The sequence below is a fragment of the Haliotis asinina genome, chromosome 14, assembly GCF_037392515.1.
Source record: "Haliotis asinina isolate JCU_RB_2024 chromosome 14, JCU_Hal_asi_v2, whole genome shotgun sequence".
In the NCBI taxonomy this organism is placed as follows: Eukaryota; Metazoa; Mollusca; class Gastropoda; order Lepetellida; family Haliotidae; genus Haliotis; species Haliotis asinina.
The window spans coordinates 17756584-17784044 of record NC_090293.1 but is presented as its reverse complement, the minus strand read 5'-3'; the positions used below and the strand labels follow the sequence as shown (position 1 = coordinate 17784044).

The following is a 27461-nucleotide window of genomic DNA, read 5'->3' as shown; positions in this document are numbered from 1 at the left end:
TATAAGAATTGATTGTTTCGAAACTTGTGTTTCTTTTGCTGTTCAGTATTCTATTCAAATGGGCAATTTACCAGACTCACAAACTGACATATGAAATGTCTGGATACTGCAGCTAAATGCTCATGATGTCAATCACTGGATTGCCTTATCTCAACTTAGTGATTTGCAGACAAATGTTCAGTTTGATTATTGCTGAGTGCAGCATCAAACAAAAACAAATAACCATTTAAAGTAGTCATTAAGAACTCAACTCGGGAAAAATAATTTTTATGAGTACAAAAGTCTCAAACTTATGATAAATCTGCATATCTAGAGGAACTTGAATTAATTGAAGGGACTGCTAAAGTATGCCGTGTTGATATCATTATTTTCATAATAGCGAGACAAGTGTGGTTTGCTTCAAATAAAAATCAGTAATAAATCTGGTTGTGTGAGTATTGCCACCTGTTTTTTGTTTTCATTGGTGATTTTTTCCTCACTGAAGCCGACTAACGGGTAGTCAGGCTTGCTGACTTGGTTGACACATGTCATCTGTTCCCAATTGCGCAGATTGATGCTCATGTTGTTGGTCACTGGATTGTCTGGTCCAGACTCAATAATTTACAGACCGCCTCCATATAGCTTGAATATTGCTGAGTGCGGCGTAAAACTAAACTCACTCACTCACTCTTCACTTCAGCAACTCTTCACCTCTTTTCCACTTTCCGCTAGTATACACGGTGCACAATTTTTACGAAAATAAACCTACAATCTGACAATGTCATAGGGTCGACGTCATAGTATCAACTGTCAGTTGACCTGATGAAGGGAATGGGAATGACCCCCAAACGTTGTGTGGAAAAGATTAAAAAAGATTCATCCATACAATCAACATCTTGGTCATTTTCGTCACAGTTGACATTTTATGAGTGCTTCCCCTAACTTAACCAGTTAATTTGTTGATATAATTGTTGTGCTTTGAGTCCTGAATGCAGTGTGGCTTGAATAGTGCTCTGTGCAGAGTGAAACAATACACAACCAAACGAATAAATCTAAAACCCTGACATAAATCAGTTATGTCCATTACGTTGTTGTAGCAGCATCAATATTTTAGTAAATATTTTCAGAATCAAACTGGCCAAATTAGTAAATACTATTCGGCTGTACCACCACACTCTACAAGAAAGTGGCTAGATTTGAACAGCAGATCTTCTGTATGAGTAGCGAACCATCTACACAGCTACCTTGATTCATTGTGACAGAAGAAATCAAGTGTTGTGTAATTATTCTTGATGCAGACATCAGATTGACGTTTGTGGAAATATTACACACAAAAACTATTTTTGCAGAAAATCGAACTTCAATTCATATTAGGAACTGCTATAAATAGAAAGCATTGATATGTTTTTCATTCGGAAATAATCAGTTTTGCATTTCCACCGTTTCAATTCATTTCACAACCACTGGTGTTCGTGAAATTGATTCCTGCTTGTCATTGTAAATAGACACATCTCCCACACACCTTTAGCAATCAGATTACTCCAGAACCTTGCCAATCTCACAGCTGACAGCTACCCGTCTCATGCAATCATTCACATACTAGCTCATGAGGGGAACCATTTCATACTGCCCCCCTGGTTTCACTGTCATCATCTGCTTCAGCAGCTCCCGTTCATTTCACTCAGCTCAGTGCTTTCCGTCCTCACTTTAATATTGCAACAGTGATGATTTAATTTATTACATCCACATCAAAGTTGAACTGGGAATTTGTGTGAAAGCTGTTCTCATTATTTGAATAATTGAAGATTATGTTTTTGATGAAGAGGTGTATGGGGATGCTGGTCTTGAAAGAGTTGTCTTCCTTAGATGATTGCACCCTGTGCCTTTTGAAGCTTTGAGGTTATTTTAAGATAAACCTGTAGATCTCAGAAAAAGCTATTTTCAAAGGTTTATTTAAGATTTAAAGGTATATCAAAATTTTATTTGGAACCCTCCATCATCATCATTATCAGCACAGTCGTCATTGCCATCATCATCGTCGTCATCGTCATCATTATCGTCGCCGTCATCATCATTATCATCATCATCATCATCATCATTTGAGATTGGTGAAAATTAATATTTTTTCCAGTTCTTTTGCAGCTGTCTTTTTTTACCCTAAGTGCAGTTAGATTTTTTGGAATTCTTTTAATTATCTCATTAAGCACCTTGCTGAGTGTTCTGTTTTTTGTTTACAGTAAAAAGACTGATGATAACCAGTGGTGGGAGCTGTTTGACCCGAACACGTCCCGGTTCTATTACTACAATGCCACTAGTCAGAAGACGGTGTGGCACCGACCACAGAATTGTGACATCATTCCACTAGCTAAACTACAGGTGAGTCTTGATACAGTTTCATCACTAACCCATGCTTGTTGTAAGAGGTGACTAATGGGATCGGTTGGTCAAACTCACCGACATGGTTGATACATGTTATCGTATTCCAGCTGTGTAGATGGATACTCATGTTGTTGATAACTGGCTTGTCTGGTCCAGAGTTAAGACCGCCGCCATATGGCTGGAATATTGCTGAGTGTGGAGTAAATCTAATGTCACTCACAAACACGTCTCCATCGGAATCTGAAGTTCCCCTTCATGTTCAGATAATCTTGATCATATTCATAACTTGTAATGTTATCAGCATGGATGTAGTAGACCATTTTAGTTATGAGCTCCTCCTTCGTCAGGAAGAGAATGAGTGATTTTGTGTTGTGACCTACTGTAATTCTTCACTGTAGTGTGATGTATGTTCTCAGCATGTACGTTCAACACGTGTTGCATTTGGAATTAGACCTTGTTTGAACAGGTTACAGTTCATCTTAGGGTTGAGTCTCTTGTGGGATTCAAACCACTCTCGGAACCATGCACTTCTAACATACTCAAGCACCACGACTTCCACAAAAATGGGGGACGATGGGGTGGCCTAGTGGTTAACGCGTTTGCTCATCATGTCGAAGGGTTGGATTCCCCACATGGATATACACTGGGAGAAGTCAGTTTCTGGTGTTCCCCGCTCTGATGTTGCTGGAATATTGCTTATAGCAGCATTAAACTAAATTCACTCATTCAAGTGGAGGTTCTGGTAGTTTAGATCACATACTCTTTAAACCTCTCTTAATCAAGAACAGGAATATCAGTAGAATACAATTTTGTAAAGAGATGATCTTTGGAGAATGACCTTTTGAGGACTGGAGTTAGAAGATATCTTGTTGATCCAATAACTAGCTTGTAACTAGGTTAGAAGTGGTCTATTATTACCTATGGTTGTCATATGACATACGGCTCATCAACCAGATTTGATGTGAACTGCACTCATAATCACTGGATTGTCTGTCTGTTGTGATGTAGCAGGAAATTATGATATATGAGGTCACAAAAACATCTTGTCATGAAACTATTGTTAAATTTCCATGGATGTGAATAATATGTCTTTATTACTACCTTTATGATTGTTCTCGTAATGATATTAACGATGAAGATTACATTAAAAAATGCTTACACTGTCCTTGAACTATATCACTTTCCCTTCCATCAAGTCTGTTAGTCAAGACTGTAGAGAAAAAATAAAGGCGTCCTGTTGAAGTCTGAAATAATTTGTTGGAATAAAAATGATATAAGTATTTTTGGCTTGGTCTATGCACTGGTCTAGGGGAGACAACTCTTTCTGTGGCAAGCAGAAGCTGTCTTTTGATTTCCAGATGAGGAAATCTTTTCATCTTACATCAGTTGCATCGAGATTTAAGTGACATGACATAAGATTCAGGCTGAAATGTTGGTATGTTTATCACAGCTATGATTTTAAATAAACATCCTTCATGTTGAACAGGGAAAATTCTTTGATACACATTTGATTTGGTGAACAAAAACTTGATTACATTTGAGAGCTTTTAACAATTACAGTGATGTCACTGAAGGAGGTAGGGATGGTGGACACAAGGGGTTCACAAACTGAACTAGTGTGGGATTCAAACCCAGACCTTTGACATGACAAGCAAAACAATTGAAACACTTGGCTACCAAGCTCATTGGAACAAATATACACACCCAGCAGTTCAACTGCATTGCACTGACTCTACATAGGATGTGACTGCTGCTGTGTTAGCTTAGGAGATAGGAACATCTTGTTTCTGTTCCTTCGTTAGGGCAATATAAACATTTCACAACAGTAAAACTATGTCACAGGCTGTGATAGAACTGGCCTTCAGTAACCCATGCATGTTGTAAGAGGCGACTTACAGGGATCAGGTGGTCTGGCTTGCAGACTTGGATGACACACATCATCATAATCGATACTTATGCATCATGTTTTCTGGAATATTATTGAGTATGACATTAGCCAGCAAACACTGTTGCAGTATCTCCTGTAAGTGATTAACTCTAGTGTTAATAGTGAATTCTTTGAGTCTCTGGACTCAAACACCAGGAGAACATGGTTACATGGTAAGTGTGACCAGTCCTTGTTGTCCCCCGCCACAACATGGAATGGGGGACTGTGTATTTGGCAGTGTCTGTGCGTACGTCCCGATTCTTGTTAACGCAATATCTCATGAACTATTGTGCCCAATATCTTCAAATGTTATGACAGCCTACACTGGGGGATTACACATACACTAGTCAGTCTGGGTGACCTTGACTTTATTTTCAAGGTCACCATGACACTTTGGCCACGTCAGATTCTTGTTAACACGATATCTCATGAACTATTGCGCCCAATATCTTCAAATTTTATGACAGCCTACACTGGGGGATAACACATACACCAGTCAGTTTTGGTGACCTTTACCTTATTTTCAAGGTCACCATGACACTTTGGCCACTTTTCAGATTCTTGTTAACACGATATCTCATAAACTATTGTACCCATTTTCTTCAGATTTGATGACAGCCTACATTGTGGAATCACACATACACCAGTCAGTTTTGGTGACCTTGAGCTTATTGTCAAGGTCACTATGACACTTTGAACACTTTAAACACTCAACATATTTCATGAACTATATTATTTGATCTCTTCAGTTTGGTAACAGCCTATATATTATGAGTCTGCATTAGGGGATTGTGCAAACACCAGCTGATTTGGGTTACCTTGATCTTATTTTCAATATGACCACAACACTTTGTCCACTTTTAACTTAACGCATCTTGTGTGTGAGCAAAAATAAACGTTATAAACATTTCATTCTTCTTTAACGGTGGGGGACATTGCCATGTTAGTGGCAAACACTTGTTTAATGTGCATAGTCAAGCACCAGGCAGGCAACATCAAGTACTATCTTTTATCGTGTTTGACATATGGCATGGCCTTGGTTGTATGAGAGAGTGTGGTTTTATGCGACTTTTAGCAATATTCCAGCAATGTCATGGCACAGAGACCCGAAATAGGCTTCAGACATTGTACCCATATAGGGAATCAAACCCGACTCTTCAATGTTATAAGTGTACACTTTTACCATTAGGCCACTGCACTGCCCCAGTGCTGGATTAAGCACAGACATTCCTCAATGGGCAGATTCTCTGTCCACTAAACCACAGAGGATGTCTTGCAGGACATGACAGAGGCTTGTTGAATAGTTTAAATAGTTCAAACCTTCCTGGGTTTTTTCTTCAGGGATTTCCTTGTATGTGTGTTTGTTTTGTTGTGCAACTATTTCAAACGAATCGACTCAGTGCTACTGAAACAACACAAACACACATCAGCTGAAAAAAAAAGAAAATAATATAAAAATGCATGAATGGTAAACATGAGTCATTCCTGTAGTGTGCCTTCAATAAAAGTAGGTATTTTAATGATATAATATATCATGTAATGCTTATGTTAATGATAGGACCACTTTTACAAACTTGCGATCACAGTCCAATAAATATGGACGTAAGGTTACATGCCAGGAAGTTATTATTTATTATTATTATTTATTATTATTATTTATTATTATTATTTATTATTCTTTATTAGAAAAGCATTATAATTTATGGCTGACTACTTCTTTATATCTATGATGAGACGTTCTGGTATAGCTTCTTATACCATTTTCAAGCAAGAGTATAAGAAAGATATGAGAGGCTATACCGACACGTCGCATCATAGAAACAAAGACGTCATCCATAAAATATTATACTTTTCTATTATCCATCAACTTCTAAAATGCCAATCAAACAGATCATACTTTCTTTATTGTCACTCAGTTTTGTTAAGTTTTATTTGTTGGAGGTCTGATGCCAACATCAGCAGTATTCGTGTTATGTGGTGGCCTGGAAACAGTTGCATCTGAATCAGACCAGACAGTTGAGTGATTGACATCAGCAGCATCTTTATACACAGTGAGGAAATGATGATGATTTGACCAAGTTTGTCAGCTTCAGCCCCCATTCCAGTTTGTCTCCTCTTATGACAAATAGACCTGGATCTTTTTGTATATTCACTGGAGATATGAATTCTACATATTTAGTGACTTTATGTATCAGAATACATGAAAGAATAAGATTCTTTGATCCATATATTTCCTTGAACAGGTCTATACAGAAAGTGTAATGTTACAGGGTGACGTTGTCTCTGTTATCTGAGGCTCTGCAATTGTCTGTACAGAGTTGTGCCCCTTGGGTGAATCTTTGATTGTGTTGTCAAGTCCTGTTTTTCCTTGATTACGTTTCTGGATTTGTCATTACCAGCGTGGTTCAACTAAAAGAGCTCAATCATTTCAGGCTATAACTAGAATAGTGTTTAACATAATATTAAATCTCCCTTCCCCCCTTCCTATCTTACCGTGTACTCTTTTCCTCACTTACTCACCCAATTTAACCCAGTCACTCACCCACCCAAAACCCATTCACTCACTCACTCACTCACTCACCAAACCCACTCACATGCCTGTGTGCGCACGCACATACACACACTGACTCACTCACTCACTCACTCATCCTCCCTCTCACCCTTTCACTCACTCATTCACTATATGCTCATGCTGTCAATCACTGGATTGTTGAATCCAGACTCAATTATTTACAAACCACCACTGTATAGCTAGAATAGTACCGCGTGTGGTGTAAAACTAAACTAAACTCACTCACTCACTCACTGTGTGACCAGTCACACAAATATGACTGACCCGAGAGATAGATGTATGGAGGAAATGTTGATTCCGTTTACTGCCATTGTCACTGAGTCACAGGAGGTACAACAGGAACCAGGTGTCTGTTTCCAGACGAGACAGCCAAATTTAAAGTTTACCCTCATTGTATCAGTAAGTTCAAAGCAAAAATGGTACACCGGAACTGACACTGGTTACTAATATATGTTTTTGAAGAGAGGTTTTAGAATCAGACTCTTGATCCAAAAAATGAAGGTGATTATTCCTCTATCCAAAAACATTCCTGATGCCAGACATCCCACAATCAATGTTATATTTTTGTGATTCTCATTTTCATCTGGTTTTTTTTCGAGTCATCATCCCACCCATCCACATATCCATCAGTCCATCATATAAAATGTCCATGTGTTTATTCCATTCATCAGTAATGATTTTTGATGATTGAGATATTGAGTTGTTTTGTGTCTGACGACTGAGGTAATTTCATTGACAAGGGTACAAGATTCTGAATCAAAACCATGCTGTCACAAAAATGAAGGAAGTTGTTATGCAGAATTTGTTGGAATGAGTTACTGTTTTGTTTCTGATGACTGATGTATTGTGTTATTGTTTTCCAGACTCTGAAACAGAACACAGAGGTTCGGGGCGGTGAAGAAGCACGACTCACATCTGTCAAATGTGAAATGGGCACACAAACGCCAGACAGACAATCGGTATGTCATAATCTGTTTCAATTTCCAACACAACCTTAACACATACAGAGTGAGTGAGTTTGGTTTTACGCCGCTTCTAGCAATATTCCAGCAATATCACGGCGGGGGACACTAGAAAATGAGCCTCACACATTGTACCTATTTGGGGAACTTACAGAGTGATGGGTAGCCTGGTGGGTAAAGCATTCGCTCGTTACCCCCGAAGACCCAGGTTCGATACCCTCCATGGGTATGGAGCCCATTTCTTGTGTACTCTGCCATGATGTTACTGGAATATTATGAAAAGTGGCGTAAAACCATACTCAGTGACACTAGGCCATTACAAAATGAGTCTTTTACATCACACTCTGTAAGTCTGAAGGTTGTAAATGGAAAGAGCACTAGTTAAACAAGCTGTGGTATCCTGTTGAACTCATTGTTGCCAGTGAAAGTTGTTTATCATATTTAGATGTCTCTGCATAATAGTTCATAAATTTCATACATAATTTGACATTTTCTTTCACGTATACATGTCATTGTATCCCAATTGCATAGATGCTCATGTTGATCACTGGATTGTCTGGTTCAGATTTACAGATTGCTGCCATATGGCTTGAACATTGCTGAGTGTGGCATTTAACAACAAACAATCTACCAAAGTTTAACGTATACTCTGATACTGTAATAGGTCTCATGTATATTCTTGTTTTATATTAACAATTAAATCAAATCATGTTCTTTGACGTATTCTCCAATAATGGACATCAAGCTTCCACGTCACTGTTCATGTCTATCTCATTACGGTTTATTAAGGTTCTAAATGTCATCACATATTGTCAGCATCAGTAGGAAGTTTGATGGAAGCAGTGGTCAAAAGAGATTGCCGTGTAAATTATCATATAGGAAGGAGTTCACACAGGTTTTATAATTTCTTATATATGAGAGTGTCGGATAGCCTCGTGAAGTATCCACTTGTCACACTGAAGACCCAGGTTCGAGCTGTACAGTGTGTATATCATGTTTCTTGCTGGAATATTGCAGAAACAATTGCCTTGCAAGCAGTTCTTTATAAAATTTCTATGACTTAATTGTGTGGTAACTAGGAGTGTCAGACTTAATGTGTTTCTGTTGTCACTGATGACACTTTGACGTTTCACATTACAAAGTTATGTTTAGGTCAAGGTCTTGTGTGTGATGTTGGTTTAATTAGAGAGATCCTGTTGTGAGCGTCCTGTTTATCCTGTTAGCCATTAGCCATTAGCCCTTGATCCTCGTGTTGTTGGATGCCTTATGTTGTGTGGCCAAGAGGTTCGGGCGTTTACTTATCATTCTTAAAGTCTGAGTTTGAATCCTCACCCTGTAAGAAACCTGTGAAGATCTGGGTTAGAACTGATCTTCAGTAACCTATGCTTGTCTTAAGAGTCAACTGACGAGACTTGTATCCCGATTGCGTAGAGTGATGTTCATACTGTTGATCACTGGATGGTCTGGTCCAGACTTGATTATTTACAGACCGTCGCCATATAGCTTGTTTGTATACTGCTGAGTGCATTTACAAACTTAACTCACTCACTCACTCACTCACTCACTCACTCACTCACCTTATGAATGTAAAAATCTATCACCGCTGCTTTGTCAGTTAATGAGCATGAGTTTCACTTTGACATCTACACAATTTTGATGATACTGTTTTCAGTCTAAACAGTTCAGTGTTTTTATCATATTACATGTTTTCTAAGGAAAATTTTCAAGCTGGCTGGTTTAAATTATCCCTACATCTGTTGTTACGAGAAACAACACAGTCCTGACCTCTTAGGAGCTGGCAGGTATAATAATCATCTGGACAGTACAGTGTTATAACACAGACAACCTTCAAGGATTACAGCTTCTGTTATTTTGTGAGTGCCACGTTTTCAAGCAAGAGAGACAACAGTATCTATACCAAAATATCGTTCTTAGGAAAAATAAAAGATGTTTTTATCCATAAAAGTTGTCTATGTTATAACACTGTACTGTTTGTAACTTCCTTAACTTCTTTTGAGTAGTATAGGTATACAGATTGCCAAATACTGTTGTAAAAAATCTGTTGTGTTAAGTTATGTAAATCACCGCATGCTTGTCTGAAAGAATTTAGTATCCAATTCAACTCAATGGGATGGGATCAAAAGGTCTAAACTAGAGCGTGTCTATTGTATGTATATGAGGAGACTTTATGGAGTAATTGATCATCTTACAAAGTCAGTTTGACTCAACTGTTCCAAGTTGACTTTTCCAGATGGTAATCGTTCTTGTGCTGTGAAGCAAAACAATCAGGACATAAAACCTCCATCATATTTTTAGTCTTGTCAACCCATTCATGTATCAAGATTTTACTATAATTAATGCTCTATAACCAGGAGTTTGGTGATTACAGGTGTAGCATCAGTACTGAGACTGATGAGTCAGTCCTATAGTAGGACAGTGAGATAACAGGGGCTGTAAGCTTGGGTGGACAGACAGATACTTCATTCACTCTGATAAACCTGCATGAAAACCTATGTACAACAAAGAAATGACAAGAAGATGACTCACAAGGTGTCTGTCCCCAGTTGGGGCTTGACGTACCGTAGTTACCAACATAAGTGAGTCAGGAAGTAAGGTTTTCTTTTACACAGCTTTAAGCATTACTCCAGCAAATATAATACCTATATTAATCCAGCAATATGTATGTATGTATATTATTCTGTAGAAAGCACATATGTGTATAATACAGTACAAAGGAATGATGTGCACAATGACCAGAACATGTTTCTATATGTTTACAGTAATAATGCACTATGTCGTATAAACGCTTCTTTAATATATTTTGCTTACATGTATAAATAAATGCCTTTGTAAAAAAGCCGAATGTGAGAATTGCAATCTTTAAGTCAATATTTAACATATATCTTGTTTTTAAATCATAATATTGTGGGAAACGTGTAGGTTCCCGGGGTAGAATAGGCCTTCAGCAACCTATCTTGTAAAAGGCGACTATTCTTGTCATAGGAGGCGACTAAAGGAATTGGGTGGTCAGGCTCGTTGACTTCGTTTACACATGTCATCGGTTCCCAATTGCACACATCAATGCTCATGTTGTTGGTCACTGGACTGTCTGGTCCTGACTCCATTATTTACAGACCGCCGCCATGCAGGTTGAATATTGCTGAGTGAGTTGTAAAACTAAACTAACTCACTCACTCACTCACTCACTCACTCACTCACTCACTCACTCACTCACTCACTCACTCACTCACTCATAATATTTTGGGCAAATAAACATGAAATATACCTCATATTCTAAAATCAGGTCAGGTAGCTGGGCTCACTACTATGGTTGACATGTCATTGTATCCCAGTTGCGTAGAGCGACACTCATATTGTTGATCACTGGATTGTCTTGTCTCGATTATTTACAAACTTCCACCAATTGCGGAAATAATTTCTGAGTGAGGTAGTCAACAATAAAAATGACTGACTGACTGACTGACTGACTGACTGACTGAAACATAATTTTGACAAACTGGGTACTAACAATCACAGGTTTATGAGTTCCAGCCACACAGTTCTTCTCATCGAATCACATAGCTATAGATTACTTGGCCACCTGTTCTTCGATGTTTGTTAGAACATTTATGGTAGATACAAGCACACTTGAAGAAGTCAAGTTTGAGATCAGCAGTTGACAATCAGTGCCATGGTCGAGAAGTCTGATGCTGTTGACCTCAACTGGCTCTTTAAAAAGTTTAAATCTTGGGACATGGGATACAAAAAATCAAAATTTGAAGAAATTTCCCTTCTTTGTGGATTCGTAGTTGAAAAACACCTTTTTTGGATTAAACTGTGATGTATTTACCTAGATGTTGGAATGTGATGTGTTGCAAACCAGTGCAAAGTATTGGATGTGAATTTGTGAAAATAGATCTCCTGATGGAATCTTGCTTCCGTGGGTATTTTGAATTGTTGTTGAATCATAGGTGTTGGATCCAAGGGACATGACCTCGAGGACAAGTCATTGTTGGAAAATGATTCATGAATTAAATATTTGAAAAATACTAGCAAGTGCTAATGGCTTTGTAAAGCATGGTTTACATTTGTGAGTATTCATATAAGTGTTGAAACACCATTGTGAAATGTCAAAAAAAAACCAGCCTTTTTTGTTTTGAATTGGTTTTAATTTGATAACTGCTGTCAAAAGTTATTTTGAAAATTTACTGTTAGTGTGATGATTCATTCTTATGTCCTTTGAAAATAACAGCTGTCTCCATTTAGAATAGAAATGTGATATTTCTGTTAAAGTTTTAAAGTAGAAATATGTGTGATTGAGCTGGTTTGAAATACAATCACTGTGTTTTTTATATGTTTTTATTTCAATATTTAACTTGATGATTCATTGGGGAATCTGTTGAAAGTAATACGTGGAGCTATTATAAAGGGAGGTCTCTGATATACTGTTTCGAAAACATTCACAACACATGCTTTACTGTGGATGAATGATCAGTAGCTGTCAATCTTCTCGCTGACTGACATGTGATCCTTCAGCATTGACAAATATTGAAGTTCTGTGACAAAAGACTTGTTCATTTTGTGTTAGGGTTGGTTTGGTGTGTAAATAGTCGCCAAGATGGGTTAGAGGTTAATTCAATGGAGCCGGACGACAGTAGGATGTCGACTGACATTTTATCTGTCGCCAGACATGCACCATGGGAGGAAGTCACACATTTTCAGACCTTGAAATTGATGCTAAGGCAGGGACTGCTAGTCTGCAAATGATGACAGTGTGTCTATGTGGATCAATATGGTGCAACATGGACAACGCACGAAGTCAGCATGGAAAAAAATGTTTAAGTGACCAGGATACTTGTGCTGTGCATTTGTGACAAGTGGTTATGACACAGAGGTGAATCCAGTGTAATAGCAGCTCCAGCAGTTGTGGATGTTGATGCTGACTGGCAGATGTATATTTCTGTTTTGGAGACATGCGCATGGATTTATACTGTTTGGACTGTAGATGGCCTTCACCTAATCTGAGACATTTTGATATATGATTTATTACTAATGATTTGTTGTGTGGAAGTAGTATTTATCGACATATAGATTACTTACAGTAAAGATACAGACAAGGATGATACTCTTGCAGTGAATGTTTTTCAGATTTGCTCTTTTTGTTAGAATACATTTATATGTGTTCCTTTAAGTGTACTTTCAATGCCAGTTCTGAAAAAATGATATTGTCTTCCTGAAACCTATTTGTAATTATTTTATAAGTGATAAGTGATATAGATCTGTTGGTATGTCTATATAGATCTGAAAGTTAACAAAGTGTAATTTGTGAGTTTATATTATATTTATTTCCTGAAAATGTAAAACTGCAACCTTGTTAGTTTAAGTTGATTTTTCAGAATAATATGCAGAAAGAAGAATAGATTTATTTCCATGGGGGGCCAAAGAGCCATATAAATAGGCAAATATACCTGTCAGATGCAGATGAATAATTATCTGCCTTGTCAACTGCAGAAATAGGTTTCATTCTGATATTGACATGCAACATACATGGGTATAGTCAAACCTGAGAGGCTATTAAATATGAATATGTATTTTAAAAAGTCAATTTCCTAGTTTCAGAATATAAAATCCGTTTAACTAGAATTTGTTTGATAAATAGTTTAAATTTGTAAAAAAAGATACAGGATCTCAGAGTGTTTCATGAATAGTAGTAAGATTTATTCAGAAGTCTTACAGAGCAGCATGCTGATTTCATTAAGAAAGTGTTCTCAATACTATAATACTCAGCCAAGGAAGGTTGGATTTGAATATAACATGCAGTATTCATTGCCTAAGGAGCCATCGAGTTAAGTAGGTGTTGTACAAATAGCCATTCTGACCCAATGCTTATGCACCAACTTGCTTGAGGTGAAGTTAGTTTCCGAGAGGAAGCTTAAAGCCTGTTGTACACTTAATAAATAGCTGGTGCTGTGCTGGCTGAATAAACTCCCATTTAAGAATATTTACGACGTGATCTGGAAGTACTGCGTTTTATTGAACCTGAAACCTTTTCATCATTTTCGACATGTAATCACAAGGACATTGATTGGAAGCTGTGTACTTTTCATGAATTTCACGGAGTTTATGCAGCACCAGCAGTAACGACCTATGCTGCATCTTGGTAATGTAGTGTAAGCCTTCTGCATTATGTTAACAAACTGATGAACTTCAGACCTTCCGGAAATGTAAACAGATTCAGAATTCTTAGTTGACACTGACGAGCCCAGCTGTGAAAGGGACATTTCCTTGTTGTGTGTGCACCATGTTGTTGCTGGATAGATGGCAGCTCACGATGCAAATCGACAGCTATTAACAGAAATTAGACTACTTGTGAAAAGTCAGAGCTTGGAACAGCAAGGAGTAACAATGAGTGCTTGTTGGGACGAGAAATGGGATTGTTTGTAGGACATAGTGCTGTGCTGATCTTCCGATTATAATTCTCATTTCTTTGGGAGTGGAGTTGTGAATAGCTGCTGATTGGCGAATATTTGGAGTATTGATGCTTGTTGAAGTTATGATTTTGTTTCGAGGATTTCAGACCTGTTCATGACATAATGAGTTCCTGTTTTGAAGCAGACATTTGTTGTGTTAGTTTCGGTTTAGCTTTGATGTCTCGAGTTTCATCCGTCACTGTGACTTGTGTTTTGTGTGAACAGCAGGATATTACTACATCTCTGACTTTGTGTGTTTTACAGTCAATTTCATGTATGGATTGAGATATGCATTTGAAATGCATACACGACATTAGTCACAAAAACTGATTCACAGTTCCACCAGCCGTGCTTAATGAACTAAATTCAGTGTGGATATGAATAGACATGGTGGAATCTGGAATTGTTGTCAATCATGAGCAACTATGAAACTGAAATTACTCACCAACTACACAACCTCAACAAGTGTGTTACTTAACCTGTAAATTTCATGGTGTGAAACTGACATGCAATGAGCGAGGGAGCGGATTTCATGTCATTTCTGACAGTGAACATGGATGGTTTATCCAATGCTGTGATTACAATGATGGGCAACACTATCTCCCATTCCTATTCAGAAATAACCCTCTGTTTGTTGGTATCATCTGTCACTATTTTATATGGTTTTCTCATGTTTTGGCGACAGAGGCGGGAACATGTACGAGCAGGATCATTGAAGAACTCAAGTCAAAGCAGCCCAAGAAGCTCTCGAAAGGTATGTCTGTGTTATTTTTTTTATTGATGTGTATCTGCAAAATAGAGCTGAGGCGATATATCGTAGTATTGATAATCATGATACTTCATCAAACGATACATATATCGATACTTTTTTCGTATTATGATACGTATCGTTGACCTCAGAATTGTTAATTGTCAGAAATTGACGGTTATGTCAATATTTACACAGTTGTTACTTGATATCAAAATGTACATTTCTAAAGAAAATAGCTGGAGATAGCAAATTGTGATGTGTATCGAATCGTATCGTATCATTCCAAGGTATCGTGATACGTATCGTATCGTGAATTTTCTGCATCGTCACACCACTACTCCATAATTTTTTGTCATAAGATTAAACGGATCAGGCAGTCACTGGATTGTCTGATGCAGACTGGATTATTTATAGACCACTGATATATACCTGGCAGATTGTGGCATTAAACTGAATGTTTTAAAAGTGCCTTTTCAATAGTTAAGGACCTGAATAAAAGTTGACAGGTAATGTTTTTATCAGGAAACATTGCTCAAACTGGTGTAAAACCTAACCTTTTCACATGCCATGGTAGAGTTGAATACACTGTTCATAGAGGCATTGAACCTAACTCACTCACTCATTCATAAGATTCAACATTACCTAATAGTGGTCAAATGAAATCTGATGAGATTGGATGGTCACCTTCAATTTAGCATTAACACTGTTCTTAATCCAATAACCCAATGACACTGAGATCTGTACATATACACTGACTTCCTTATTTTATCATTCCTGGGGAACTGGGGTAGCCTAGTGGTTAAAGTGTTTGATTGTATTGCTGAAAACCAGGGTTTGATTCTCCACAAGGGTACAATGTGTGAAGCCCACTTTTGGTGTTCCTCAACATGATACTGCTGGAATAATACTAAAAGCAATGTAAACCTATCTTCACTCACTAGTCAATGGACCCGTGAAGGTCCCGCAGTAGAATAGGTCTTCAGCAACCTATGCTTGACATAAAAGGCAACTAGGCTTGTCGTAAGAGGCGACTAACAGGATCAGGTGGTCAGGCTCGCTGACTTGGTTGACACATGTCATCGGTTCCCAATTGCGCAGATCGATTCTCATGTTGTTGATCACTAAATTGTCTGGTCCAGACTCGATTATTTACGGACCGCCACCATATAGCTGGAATATTACTGAGAATGGCATAAAACTAAACTCACTCTCACTCACTCACTCACTCACTCACTCACTCACTCACTCACTCACTCACTCACTCACTCACTCACTCACATTCACTAGTCAGTGATGATTCCAGGTTAAAAATGGTCTTTGGACTGTGTGGTGGTTATTAGCCTTGTCTGTTGTTGTCAGTTCACTTGTTTGATTGTCACCATACCCAGACAGCAGGGATTGTTCTGATAATAACAATCACTGCATTGCCTGACCCAGACTCAGTTATTGGGGTAAAATTTAGCTGAAAGTGAGGTTTCCTGAACAATTTTGGTCATTCTCCTGCCACATTTATGTATTTTCTGACACTGGCCGTTAGTTTAACCACAAACTTACTGGTACACATATCCTATTAAACCGCAGGTGGTCACAGATTACCAACCTGAGCAGCAAGTGGTTGCCGATTAACAACCACAAACACAGCTGTAAACTTTCAGTTAAAAACTGAGAAAAACAAATAAGAAAGACAGAAAAATTCATGTGTTCCTTTAAAGTTCATGTTTCATCACCAGCTTTGAATGGGGGAGAAAATCTTAGCATGATAGAGGAACACTGGCATGAACTGGTGTTCCTTATTCATGTTTCCCTCAGTAAGTATATCGTATATGTAGGGCTGGTGAATAACATCACATGTACCTGTTTCCATGGTAATTACCTCCTTTATTATTGTGTAATACAGAAAATATGGAATAACGTCAACAGCAAGCCAAGGGACGTTTTGTTTGTATATTTCATCAGACGTTTTCTTCCTGTATAGTCATAACTGAAATAATGAAGTCAACACCAGACCATCCTGTGATTGGCATCATGAACTTCAGTTTACATACCATTTATATCACAACTGGAATAGGTTGAAATGAAGCAACAGATTTTTCAGCCTTTTGTTATTGCATACAACCTTTGAAGATCCAGGTTGGAATTGATGTTCAGTCATCCATGATTGTTGTTAGAGGCGACGGGATTGGATGGTTAGACTCGCTATATTGATTGACACATGTCATCAGTTCCCAATTGTGCAGATCGATGCTCATGTTGTTGATCACTGGATTGTCTGGTTCGATCATTTACAGACATATAGCTAGAATACTGCTGAATGCTGTGTAAAACTGCACTTGCCCGCTTACTCAGACACCCATCTACTCACTCACTCACTCACTCACTCACTCACTCACTCACTCACTCACTCACCTCACCCACTCACCTCACCCACTCACTCACCCACTTACTCACTCAGTGTCATTGTCCATGCATGGAGTTGTCATGTGATTTAGGTTGCAAAATGTCTTTGAAAAAATATGCATGATATTTGTTACCTGAACGTCAGAATTAAGCAAGAGAGCCACAACCCCAGTGTTAACTGTTAAATATTTGAACTGACCTTGAAATGCAAACTACAGCTACAAATGTCAAGGACACAGTGACCCTGCTGAATTTGAACACTGAGTCTCTGTGTTGAAGATCAACAGGTCAAACAATTGTTTGGGGTAATATTTAGACATGGTTTCACTGGACTTAGAAAGTTTGTATTCAGAGTTAGACTGTGTCCCAAATGACCTTTAATTGTGTTGTTCTAAGAAACTGTGTGCAGTTATTTTCGTTTAGTTACCAATAATTTTGATGTTTACAAGGAAGTGGAATGATATACACTTGTTTCTATGTCCTTATGTAGCAGGTGCTTGCTTTCATGATAAAGCATATTAAAAATTTATTGATTCTGACAAGGAAATTACGTTCACAGAGACTACTCATAATTTCTTTCCTTCCCACTTTTCTCCTTTCCCCTACTGGATTATATGGGGCTGGTTGATCACATGATTGTCTGACTTGATTATTTACAGATTGTAGCCATATAGTTTGAATATTGCAGCCAACCAAGAACCAACCACAAGGGGCTGCTGAGGTAGCAAAGTGGTGAAAGGGTTCACTGTTCACGCTGAAGACTTGGTTTTGGTTTCCCGCATGAGTACAATGTGTGAAGCCCATCCCAGGTATCCAAGCCCTGATACTGCTGTAATATTGCTAGAAGTGGCATAAACCAAGGGGTGGGGAAGAGACACTTCATAATATCCCTCAAATCTTATACAATCTCGCTTCCTCAGGCAAATATCTAAATAATGTACCTCTGACCCGAACGTTATCTTAATAATGTCCCTCTGACCCCGAACTTGTTTTGAAGTTTGACTTTTGCCATCACTGAATATGATCGTAAAATATGACATTCTTGACAATTTTCAACCTGTAATGCCAACACTTGGTTTTGAACTCATAACTTTTCCCTTCTTGGCTTTGCATTTTTTTCGACTTGGCTATGAAGGATCACTGTGAAGAAAGATTGTTTCTCGGTGTGAACCATGTGTTTCTCACAAGACAGCAGCGCATGTGCAGGGCACAGTTAACGCATGTGAAGCACATGCGCATGCTGTCAGTCTTATCTGAGTTGATATTGTAATTATATCTGAAGTATACATCTTCGGTTTATAAGTTGGATATAGCATGACCCGTAGGCATTATTGAAAAGTAAGCCCTCTTCCTTTGGGAAATGCCCACTGATCTTCATGTTTCCTACACATATAAACATATGTGCATTAAAACCTCAGGAATTGTTAGAGTCTTGGGAAGGATCTCCATTTTCCATCATGAAACAGCAGTAGGATTGAAGCATTTCAAATGTTTTAATCAATATATCTGCAACTTTTTCAGCTTTTGCCTCCTTAAAGCTCAAGCATGTCAGCCTCATTTCAGTCTTAATGAGATTGTATCGATTTTCAAGATTGTTTTGCTTACAAATTCAGTCCTTATTTCTGTTTCCTGTGTCTTTGATGTAACACATGGAGAGGTCCCGACTCATAGAAGGAAACCCTTGAATTCAAACATTTTGACAAGATCAGGCTACGTCTTAAGGGCCTGCCATCAATCAGTCCATACCTTCTTTCCATCCTCCTCGCACAACTACAGCTAAGAAACATCTCAACTTGAAACATGTCATTGGATTTTTCAGACACATAAGAATCTGGCCTGAATCCACCAGTCAGTCCATCCAGACTCTCATACAACTGAGAAATCTCTTGACTATGAACAATTCATTATTTGTCTGTTTTTTGCCAATTTAGTACATATTTTCCATCCATCCATCCTCCTGCCTGTCCATCCATCCCACTACCTAACCATCCATCCATCTGTCCATCTATCCCACACCTCCACCCACCTGCCTGTCCATCCATCCCACTACCTAACAATCCATCCACCCACCCATTCACCCACCCACTCACCCCACTACCTAACCATCTATCTGTCCATATATCCCACACCTCCACCTACCCACTCATCTATCCATCCATCCATCAACCCATCCACAAATCCATTTGGTGGCATCTTTGTTCAGTATCATCTTGTTCTTTTGCTTTTCTTTTTTGTACTTGAGTGTTCTGAGTATCTGCACTTCAGGGTTAACGAGGTAGCCTTGTGGTAAAGGCATTGACATGAGTTATTTCAAACTTCAGTGAACCGCACATAATGCTCACTTAATCTGTAATTAAAACAGTTTCCCATTCAAATCAATTTTTCTTTCAATCTTTTTAAGATAAATCTGTTCTTGTTTACCATGCTTCCTATTCGACTAACTGTGAACCAGCTTTAGGAGAACCAGTACTTCAAATTGGCATGTTAACTCTACTTGACTTTGACCCATTGTTTGTCAGATCAATTAGCTGTTCAAGTGCTGTATTTATACAGTTAATATCGGAGCCTTGAAACCTTTTTTCACATCCCCTGCAGACAGGGCCATTGTGTAGATTATGAATGGACAAAACTATGCCGTGAAGTTTCCCACAATGTTCTGCACATTTGTTCATGGTCATTTCTAGATGGAAAAGGACTCTATGTGGCGCTTTGTTTGATTTTGACTTTTTGCCCACATGCTGTAGACGCAGGTAATTCCTTGCCAGCTGAAACATAGCTCTTCAAACTGACATGTTTAGCCTGCTAGTTGGGCCTTCAGACAGAAGTTTTTGTTAGGGCGATGTTGATCTTTGTGAATCTGTCATGTTGGCAGACAAATCTTCATGCCATGGATGGTACATTCTGGCAATCCAAGCTAGCCTTGGGTGTAGTCCATGACAGTGTAGGTCCCTAGTACCCCATGCTAGCCTTGGGTGTAGTCCATGATGGTGTAGGTCCCTAGAAGCCCATGCTAGCCTTGGGTGTAGTCCATGACAGTGTGGGTCCCTAGAGGCCATGCTAGCCTTGGGTGTAGTCCATGACGGTGTAGGTCCCTACTACCCCATGCTAGCCTTGGGTGTAGTCCATGACAGTGTGGGTCCCTAGTACCCCATGCTAGCCTTGGGTGTAGTCCATGACAGTGTGGGTCCCTAGTACCCCATGCTAGCCTTGGGTGTAGTCCATGACAGTGTAGGTCCCTAGTACCACATGCTAGCCTTGGGTGTAGTCCATGACAGTGTAGGTCCCTAGAAGCCCATGCTAGCCTTGGGTGTAGTCCATGACAGTGTGGGTCCCTACTACCCCATGCTAGCCTTGGGTGTAGTCCATGACAGTGTGGGTCCCTAGTACCCCATGCTAGCCTTGGGTGTAGTCCATGACAGTGTGGGTCCCTAGTACCCCATGCTAGCCTTGGGTGTAGTCCATGACAGTGTGGGTCCCTACTATCCCATGCTAGCCTTGGGTGTAGTCCATGACAGTGTGGGTCCCTAGTACCCCATGCTAGCCTTGGGTGTAGTCCATGACAGTGTGGGTCCCTAGTACCCCATGCTAGCCTTGGGTGTAGTCCATGACAGTGTGGGTCCCTACTATCCCATGCTAACCTTGGGTGTAGTCCATGACAGTGTGGGTCCCTAGTACCCCATGCTAGCCTTGGGTGTAGTCCATGACAGTGTGGGTCCCTAGTACCCCATGCTAGCCTTGGGTGTAGTCCATGACGGTGTAGGTCCCTAGTACCCCATGCTAGCCTTGGGTGTAGTCCATGACAGAGTGGTTCCCTACTACCCCATGCTAGCCTTGGGTGTAGTCCATGACAGTGTGGGTCCCTAGTACCCCATGCTAGCCTTGGGTGTAGTCCATGACAGTGTAGGTCCATAGTACAGTAACAGTAACAGGTCCATAGTAACCCATGCTAGTCTCAGGTGTAGTTCAAGTTCTGTAATGAATACCATGATGGAATAGATAAGGGTGAGTGAGTCTAGTTTTATGCCCCACTCAGCAATATTCCAGCTATATGGCAGTGGTCTGTAAATAGTCGAGTCTGGACCAGACAATCCAGTGATCAACAGCATGAGCCTACACAATTGGGAACTGATGAGACAATGATATGTGTCTACCAAGTCAGGGAGCCTGACCAGTCATTCCCATTTACTAAGTCGCCTCTTACAACAAACATAGTCGCCTAGTCGCAAGCATGGGTTCCTGAGGACCTATTCAACACCATTAGCTAGACATGCATTGACCTGGTGTGTTTCAGTCTACCCTGGTGGTGTTATCCTAGTAATGATACAGATTCACCCTGTGATAATAGCACTCACATGCAGGACTGTGGGCATGACACTGCACCAGAAGTACCTGAGTTTGCTGTGATGCATACCAGGAGTAGGTCAAGGTCATGAATTGACAGATGACAGCTTGGCAGAATGTACAGTTTCATTGAATGCATCTGATACATAAATGTGACCTTATTATAAATTTGAAATTGATTAGCTGACACAGTAGAACCTTTGTGAGAACTTTTATTGCAGTTCACAATATTGAAGAAATTTTAAACAGCTTGTGCTCAGGCATTGATAGTATAATGTCAACCAGGTAGAATAATTTGTATTTTGAAAAATGACAATTTTTTTTTAATTAATGCAAAATATGTTGCTGTTTTGAATTTATATGATACATAGGAATGAGGGACTGTAGGAATGAATAAGGTTTACATTATACTGGTACAAGTAATCTCCTCTTGTCCAGAGTTGCTTCCCTTTGGCAAGGATTTGCTGGTCTTGAGATGAAGTCTCAAACTGGTCTAGCCTTAACAATAAACTCTCAGAACAAAAGATAAAAAGGATTTGTATTTGGGTAACATTTTTAAAACATTGGTTAAATGCATTGTTGAAACCTGTAGGTCAATAAGATATGAGAAAGGAAAGGTCAGGGTTCTTATCTGTCATTGTTACTTTAAATGTTGGGTATAGTGTCAGGGATGGAAATTATTCTTGAATTGCTAATGTAATCTGGTACAGTGGCACTTATAAAATCACTTGCGCTTATAATTTTTCCACTATATCAGCCAATTTTCTTGTTGATTATTTAAATGAACAACATTATTAAAGGTCACATGCAACGTAAAATACAACTTTGCAGATTCTGGTACCTTTAGGTATGCACTTACCGAAACAAATAATAAAAAATGCCAATTCAACCTATAAAGTTGAAAAAAAACACGATGAAAAAAAAGCCCGCGAAATCGGAGTTCAAACTTTTCACTAAATTCCCCCCAGCGCTGGGGGGAAAACTGGTTTCAACAGATGTGCTGCGCTGCGTCCATAACGCATGCGCAGTGAATAGGTTCAGGGAGCTTGAAACAGTATGCATGCCCAGCATCTGAGGTCGTGAGCAGTAGTCTAATCTCGGTTGTGTACACAAACAAGTAAATAATCTACTCGTTACGTAAAAAAAACCTTGTTGATTGTGGTAAGCAGTCTCTGTCACAGAGAAAGCTCATTGTCTGGTTTATTCACACCTATATGTCTGCCTGCCTGTCTGCTAAAGACAACATGCAGTACACAGCTTCAATCATTGACCACGTGCAATTTGAACTTAACACCTATCAGACTATACGACATAAAGAAAATGAGTTGATTTATGACTCGTGCACCCGAGCCCCGTCTCTGCCACATTATGTAACTAGGCACGTGTGATACACATGACATGTTTTTATGTCTGTGGGTTGCAAACAAACTACATTCATTTTTTTCGGATGACTGGATCTGACGGAAACTGGTGCAAACCCTTGTCAGTTTCAAGTCCTGCTTTGGACTTGGACGAATGACAGATTCCAGCCACGCAGTAGTTTACCATCTTTACTGACATGATTTTTTATTGGATCGAGCGGAAATTCAGAGAACATGTATTTTCAAAATCCAGCATCTCTATATACATTCTTCATGGATAACAACTTCTTTTAGTGTGTATGATTTTGTTTGACAACAGTATATGAATCCATACTGAAACGACGCATCAAGTACACAAAAAGAAGTTGTTATCCATAAAGAATCTTACTTTCATGTGACTCGCCATACTTCTAAAATGCCCATCAAACAGATCACCTTTCTGTACACACAATTAACCCTCAGCATATCAGCAAATGAAACAGCCAATCAGAGGCCGTCGTTACACTTGAGTGCACATCCACAAGCTATGACTGGGTTCGGTCTCCCGTGGGCTTCGTTTCGGGGGAAGTAAGCCCAAGTACAAAATATTGCACTTTTGAATCGCGATTGTACACTTATAATTTTGTTTGTTTGTTTTTTTAAAAGAAGCAGTGTATATTATATGTCATGAATGAGTGATAAATGAGTTTTAATTATGTTTGATTTTTTGGTTGCATGTGACCTTTAACAATGGAATGTCAGCTGACCACTGATACAGCGTGATATACAAGTTAGCTTGCCCGACAGAAAAAATTACTAGACTGGGACGTCAGGCAATGGTTGTTTCCACTCCTGAGTGTTCAGGTTTGTTGTGTGAGTCATACCCACGGAGTCCAGGGCAGTGCTCCTGCCAGGCCATTATTACACTAGACTAACCTGACCTATTTTAACTTTAAATACTTGTGTGCATTTAATGCATTCAGTTAGTGTTCTGCAGATCTTTCCTCCTAACAGGATTATGTGACAGGATTAGGAGATTAATTTGAGATTAGGATTTTACTTAAGTACTGTTGGAAATTTTGTGTGCGTGCATGTGTACATGCGTGTTGTATTTTGGTGTGTCTCTGTATCTCTGTCCGACAGAGTTTGTACATGACAGTGGATGTTATTTTCTGTGTTATTTGCTCAGTGTGCTGAAGACGTAGGTTCAATTCCCCACATGGGTACAATGTGTGAAGCTCATTTACGGTGTCCCCGTCTGTGATATTGCTGAAATATTGCTAAAAGTGACAATGTATGTCTTGGGGTCTACTCTGTGTTCACCTACCACTTCTGTTTTTCTTATGTGCTTAAAAAACATTTCCGTATATATCCAAGTTGTCTCTTTTTTGTTATGGCTTGTCTCTGTCCATAAACCAAAGACGTTCCTTGTGTGCTGATATCACATTATGTGTAGCACGAAATTTTGTTGAAAGATATTGAGTGATTGAATCTTAGTTTCACTTTTATACCGCGCTCAGTAATATTCCACGTTTTTGGCAGTGTTATTTAAATAATTCAGTCGGGATCTGATAGTTTCAGGGAATATTTAGAAAGTATCATTAGCTATTTTTTATTTATTTTTTCACTTTCTTGTTTTTTATCAGGCTGGAGGTACATAATGGCAAACAAAATCTGTGAAAACAATTGTTTTTCTTTCACTTTCTTCACATACTGGGTTAGCTGGCCCATAAACCAAGAAGTGAAGAAAAGGCCTAAGGTGTTGTGTCTAATATTTTGTTGGGAAATCAATATCAAAATGTGTTCAAGGCCAGGAAATATTAAGTTACCTTCTGTAGGTGAACAAATATCAGTTGGAGATGTCAAATGAAGTCATACTTTGTTCAGTGGCCGAAGTCTTTACAGCATTTTATCATTCCTGGGGCGGTGGGTGTGTGGGGGTGTGTGGGTGTGTGTGGGGGTTGGGCTGAGGGGTATGTGGTGGATAGTCTAGTGGTTTAAGCATCCCATTGTCATGCCGAAGACCCGGCTTTGATTCTCCACATAGGTGCAAATTGTTGTCCCCATAGTTTTTGTGTTAGAACATTGATAAAAGTGGCATAAAACTCTACTCACTCATATCACTCTGCAATCAAAGAACATGCTGGGATATGTTTCATTCAATTTTTGGCGAATTTTAAGAATGGAGATTTTTAGGTTGAGTGAGTGAATATTGATTATTGAAGAAATTTTATGCATGCTATCAAATGTTTTCCAAACTTTCTTCCCTGAATCTTTAGAAATGTTTCATACAGTGAAAGCTGACAGGTTGAGATAGAGTGTGAGAAGGGCTGATCAAAGGTATTTTCATGGAGAATGTTTCTATTTGTTTTAAATGAGCCACCTAAAATAATTTTCAAACATTCACCAGGTCTTATTTTAAGATTTACTTTTCACTTATTTTGGTTCTATTTCTTTATTAGACCATCTGAGAAGACTAAAAGTGCTGAAGGCCAGGGTTGATTCCCCGCATGGGAACAATGTGTGAAGCCCATTTCGTATGCCATAATTTTGCTTGAATATTGCTAAAAGTGGCGGAAACCTTGATTCATTCACTGATGTCTGGTTAGGGACGGTTGTGTCTGATTGTATTCAGAACAATGTTTCAAATTTTTTACTTCCACATTCAACATTTCCGTTTCCACAAACAGCCCCACATCCTACTTCCTTCTTTTGATCAAAAGTGACATAGGAAGTTTTCCCTGCTCAATATGTTAAACTAAATAAAGATGAGGAGGTCATCAGCTGACCTCTGACATCTGACCTCAGATTAAATCACATTGGCACAGCTGAGTTATTTGTTTCCTTATATTGTGAAGGCGATTACCACACTGTCTGGGCGTAATACTCTCTCAACAACTACTTGTAACAATGAGGTTGTTTTGTTTTCCTCCGCAGAAGGTAGGAAAAGGGACATTTTTCTTTGTTTTATTTTATTGTTTTATTATCATTGTTATATATCAGGCTCCTGAAATTTAATGTTTGATTTTTAAGTTATCACCACTGGAATCTAAGCTTTCACAATCTCATGTTAATCTTGCCTAGGGTGGAGGTTTGAGAGTAGAAGGATATATAGTGTGATGTCATTATTGATTTTAGTGTTAGGAATGAAATATAACAACATAAGGTCATGACATAAACATGAAGTATTTGACAGTTTTTTATCATTAATGTTATGTGATGGTTCTTTGTGTTTTTAATTTAGATCTGTGATTTAATTAATGCAGTTTGAAAAAAAGGGACTTTAATTATTTTTTTTCATGTATACACTAATGCTATCTTATACCCAGCTGTTTGAGAACACAGTGTTCAAGTTTCTCTAAATGTTCGGTGTGAATCATGGATCCATGTTTAAAAGAAAACAAACTTGATGAAACTGAAAAGAAATTACTTGAAACAACAAGAAAACAAAGGTCATTAATGTGTCAAAATCCTTTTAGTCAGCCAGAATGAGCCAGTTTCTTGGCATAATTTTTAGTGTTAATGTATGAACTTATATCAGCAAAGTGTATTGGACTGAAAGAATTTACTTAACTCTGCATTCAGAAGTGAAGTCTCTCACTGATACAGTAGTTCTGCAGTGAGAGGGTTGACCATTGGTGTGTGTTTCTTTCCCTAGTCTCATACACAGGTGTTCATTGCAAATCTTCATACTGATTGTACAGTCCAAACAAATGAGAAAGTATTGTCCGGATACAATATGAAATATTTTCCAGTTTTCCTGTTGCCTGATATTTAGAATTTTTTTCTGATGTGGTGATAGTGTTGAGGAAAATAGTTCACTAAATCCCATATCACATACTTCATTGAGGAAGCCATGACTTTATGAAGTATGATAATGTGTAAACGTGAAATATGTTTCCTTGTAAATATCATGGTGTTATGAACAATGAAAACAATGATCATAATATGAATTTCCTCATTGTGTAGTAATAATATATTTTCTATGACAACGGGAAATAATATTTTCTACACTTTCTTTAGTTGTTTGTCACTCTTGGATAAAATCACATTTGATGTTTAATGTCATGATTTGTGTAGAGATGTGTTTAACATTATCAGGAGTGATTATCCAAAGGTGAATGTTTGGTGCCATTTAGAATTTAAACAATCAGATGGTTGTCATGGCAATGAATGAAGAGTCCTGCAGTACTTCCTTCTCTGATGTTGGGCTTATGAAACCTGAATGATAAAAACCTTTCAATTCATCATTTTGAAGTTTGTGATAAACCTGTAGACCGATGCAGTACTTACATTTGATTGGGTCGCAGTCATAATGGAGGTATGTTTTGTGTCTTTATTCA

The 27461-nt window shown here is 38.6% G+C and overlaps 2 protein-coding genes across 4 annotated transcripts in view; both read left to right on the top strand.

Moving 5' to 3' along the window:
* Window positions 1–27388, top strand: part of LOC137260980 (MOB kinase activator 3B-like) — a 357679-nt gene extending 330291 nt beyond the window's left edge. The window contains exon 8 of the transcript XR_010954833.1: window positions 27377–27388. The gene's annotated coding sequence lies outside the window, so the exon portion shown is untranslated. The remainder of the gene's footprint in view (window positions 1–27376) is intronic.
* LOC137260970 (rho GTPase-activating protein 39-like) overlaps window positions 1–27461 on the top strand; it is a 186157-nt gene that overhangs the window by 140037 nt on the left and 18659 nt on the right. For all 3 annotated transcript variants that reach the window (XM_067798561.1, XM_067798560.1, XM_067798559.1), the window contains 3 exons: window positions 2217–2355; window positions 7721–7816; window positions 14975–15043. In XM_067798561.1, coding sequence (XP_067654662.1) covers window positions 2217–2355; window positions 7721–7816; window positions 14975–15043 — 304 coding nt within the window. The remainder of the gene's footprint in view (window positions 1–2216; window positions 2356–7720; window positions 7817–14974; window positions 15044–27461) is intronic.